The sequence below is a fragment of the Poecilia latipinna genome, unplaced genomic scaffold, assembly GCF_001443285.1.
Source record: "Poecilia latipinna isolate Pla-1442-1.1 unplaced genomic scaffold, P_latipinna-1.0 Scaffold1534, whole genome shotgun sequence".
In the NCBI taxonomy this organism is placed as follows: domain Eukaryota; kingdom Metazoa; phylum Chordata; class Actinopteri; order Cyprinodontiformes; family Poeciliidae; genus Poecilia; species Poecilia latipinna.
This window is the reverse complement of record NW_015114150.1, coordinates 18,890-22,745: the sequence shown is the minus strand read 5'-3', so window position 1 is coordinate 22,745 and position 3,856 is coordinate 18,890. Positions and strand designations below refer to the sequence as shown.

Genomic DNA, 3,856 nt, shown 5'->3' with positions numbered 1-3,856 from the left:
CCTGGTGACACCAAACCTGATGGACTGAAGGATGCTGAGGTGTTTCTAGGAGCATCTGAGGAAAATGAGACACACATATTTACTTTATAAGGGTAGGTTACTAAGACATTTACTTGAAAGAACATTCAAAGAGCTTTTAATCAACATCATTATCATGTAGGTTAGACATTAAGGCTGTAGCAGTACATTAAAATCTGAAATATTGTATCGCTTGTTTTTCCTTCAGTTTACATTAAAACTTGTGAAAAATTGTGACTCAAAATCTCCAAATTCTGTAATTTTTTTAATTACCATGAAACATTCAAAACAAGCCTAAATATATGTCTTTAAATTGACCTGTAATAGTTATTTTAATAACTCAAAAAGTTTTGTTTTCTACTTTAACAGAGAATATTTTGCATGGAAAAAAGGGCATTGAAATTACACAATTTTTCAAAGTTCATAGTTCAATCCTGAATTAATTCATGTAAATTAGTTGCAAAGACTTAGCTTAGCATTTTCAGAGAGAGCTTACAAAGATGAGCCGGTGAGCCGGCTCTTTCGACTCCCAAACGTCTCTTAAGTCATCACCTGCAGCTCCACATAGTCATATAACTTGGCAAACAGGAATGTTTTATATGACAAATCATTTTGCATTCATTGTTCCTGGTATAAGAAGCCTTACTCTTCCTTAATTTTATATAGTTGTTCTGTCATGAAAACAGACATTCTAACTTCTGCATAATAATTTAATCAAACTTTCAATAAAAAAAAATGTGGAAAACAAATTTATTGAACAGACCCATGACAATAATGTATTATGACATAATATTTTTAATCTTCAGCCAGATCCTGCTTTGCTTATAGGTATCAGCTATATTTATGGGATTTTGCAACACACTCTCATCCTCACCGCTGTCTATTGACTGAGGGGATTGACTCTCATCTCTGTCCCCCTCTCTGTTTTCATATAATGTTATGTTCCCATGTCTTCACACGTGATTGGCACGAGGCTGCCGTGCTAATCGAAATAAAGTTACACGGTGAGCCGAGTGGACTTCACTTAGTGGAGCCACTTAAAGTGTGAGAGTGAAGCAGCCAAAGGGAAAAAGGTCGGGAGATGGCTGTCTCTCCCTCTCTTTCTCGCTCTGTCTCTACATCTCCTGTGGAGTACTACTCAATAATCTGCTGTCTTTGTAGCCTTCCCTTATAACTAAGAACGCCTCTAAGTGAGGAGTCGGCTCCAATCATACACCTAAAAGAGCCGACTCCAAGAATCGAAAAACTCGCAACCGACCCATCTCTAATAGATGAGAATACAGATGACAATCATGGCATTTATAAGTAGTTTCTGACAAAGATGATCTCCCCACTCATACTGTAGGCCTGCCGTCTATGATTATGTAAGATGCACACCCAGCTAGACGTTGGTTGTGTTGCCTAGGTTTAAATATCACAACCTGTTTTATTGTGAGTTGATCAAGTAAATGGAATAAACATGAACTATGTGGTGCTGATAGGATCACTTACATGAAACATTGAGAGTCTTTATTGCAACTGCCTGTTTGAATCCTCCTTTCACAGGATATCTGGCAGAACAGCTGATGTTGAATCCATCATGTTTGTCTGACAGAGTGAAGTTGTCGTTGCGTATGTTAGCTAGAAAGCTTCCATCACTTTCTTTGAAAATAATACTGCTAAGGACTTTGATATTCCAGGTGAGTTCAACTTGTTGGCGTGCACATCGATTCTCAGCTATGCACGCTATACGAGCACTCTGATGCTCCTTCATGTCATCGGGATCAACTCGATGAATTTCAATGGTCGGAATCCAAGGAGAATCTGTGGTTTAAAACCAGACATGTCATTAAAAGAAACATGACACAAAGTACAGTCTTGATTATTTGGGCATTAAATCTACAACACCATTTTACTTAACAAGCTTTTAATTTCATGAAACATTGCCTTTATTGACCCTTTACCTGTGACAGACTGACGCAAACTCCGCCATGACAGACGTCAAAACAACCAAAGTGCTCTTTTAAAGCTAGTCTAAAAACAGACATCTGTAACCTTATATTACTTCTCGTTAGTTGACTTAGCTTTAAAAATCGTCATAGGATGCTGTGTGGTCGGCTGCACAAACAGGCAAGGATGCAAAGCAAACTTGTCATTTTATCTTATAACTTGTAGTGAGGAAAGAGACGGCAGTGCTGGACATCAGCCGTCAATCATAATGACTGTCAGCCCTCAGTGTAACCGCAGATTTGAGGTGAACACTTTTTACAAGGTAAGAAGACTAACGTTCATATTCTTTATATCTAAGTATGATTAGAAAGATATCGATTAATGCACTATGGAGAAAGTACGCTTGGCTTAGGACTAAATCTGTCCGGTTGAGGAGAAGCATCTTTATGTGCTATTGGTTTCAATACTAACTTTGTCATTATGCTTAGGGCTTGGTTTTAGGTTTTGTAAACCCAAATAATTTTGTTGCTGGTAGAGCTGATAATATTGCAGTAAATATGTCATTCTTTAGCTCAGTTTAGATTCAGTTTATGCATCATATTTGTCTGCTTACAGCATTTGTCAACAGTCTTTTGGTGCATATCTATATCTGATTTACAATTTGTTTATATCTACTATTTTATTTTGCTGACCTTTTCTAATCAGACTGCACATGCAACATTGGTTTCTGATTAATTCTGGTTACATTTGCAAATTCATCATTTGCAAATGTAACTACAGCTAAATACACTTGCTGGTCACTTTATTAGGTACACTTGTTCAACTGCTCATTAATACAAAACTCCAATCAGCCAATCACATGGCAGCAACTCAATGCATTTAGCCATGTAGACATGGCCAAGGCGATCTGCTGCAGTTCAAAGCGAATATCAGAATGGGGAAGAAAGGTGATTTAAGTGACTTAGACCGTGGCATGGTTGTTGGTGCCAGACGGGCTGGACTGAGTGTTTCAGAAACTGCTGATCTACCAGGATTTTCATGCACAACCATCTCTAGGGTTTACAGAGAATGCTCCAAAAAAGAGAAAATATCCAGTGAGCGGCAGTTCTGTGGGGGCAAATGCCTTGTTGATGCCAGAGGTCAGAGGGGAATGGCCAGACAGGTTCGAGCTGATAGAACGGCTACAGTAACTCAAACAACCCCTTGGTACAACTGAGGTATGCTGGAGAGCTTCTCTGAACACTCATCGAACCTTGAGGCGGCTGCGTTACAGCAGCAGAAAATCATACTGTGTCCCACTCCCGACAGGTAAGAACAGGAAATTGAGGCTACAATTCACACAGGCTCACCAAAATTGGACAACAGAAGATTGGAAAAAATCCACCTGGTCTGATGAGTCTCAATTTCTGCTGCAACATTCAGATGGTACGGTCAGAATTTGTCATTAACATCATGACAGCACGGATCTATCTTTCCTTGTATCAACGGTTCGGGCTGTTGGTGGTGGTGTAATGGTGTGGAGGAGATTTTCCTGGCCTTTTCTCTCTTGCTCTCGATGAAGGCAGACGCTTTTAACCTCTGCTCCCTCCCTGCCCAGCTTGCTCTGTTTTTGTCCTGTCTTTTTCTATAGAACTTTTCACAGTTTTCCCCCCAAACTAATCGACTGTTGAGTAAAGCTGTTGGATGCAGGTAAAGTTAGCTAAAAGATGACTAGTTAATAATACATCACCTTAAGTTTAACAAGTAACCTGTAGGCTACCGATGTTGTTGTCTGTATTCAGCTACGTACATTCATTTTGCCCCTCCAAAAAGTTAGAGACAGGGAGATCTCTAAGAATCTCTAAGAACCCCAACACACACACACACACACGTGCACACACCTACACACACACACACACACACACACACA

At 39.5% G+C, this 3,856-nt stretch overlaps 1 protein-coding gene across 1 annotated transcript in view; it reads right to left on the bottom strand.

Annotated features, from left to right (window-relative positions):
• LOC106963440 (myelin-associated glycoprotein-like) overlaps positions 1 to 3,856 on the bottom strand; it is a 26,981-nt gene that overhangs the window by 19,029 nt on the left and 4,096 nt on the right. The window contains exons 2-3 of the mRNA XM_015058348.1: positions 1,510 to 1,821; positions 1 to 55 (exon numbers count right to left, since the gene is read on the bottom strand). Of these exons, the coding sequence (XP_014913834.1) occupies positions 1 to 55; positions 1,510 to 1,821 (367 nt within the window). The remainder of the gene's footprint in view (positions 56 to 1,509; positions 1,822 to 3,856) is intronic.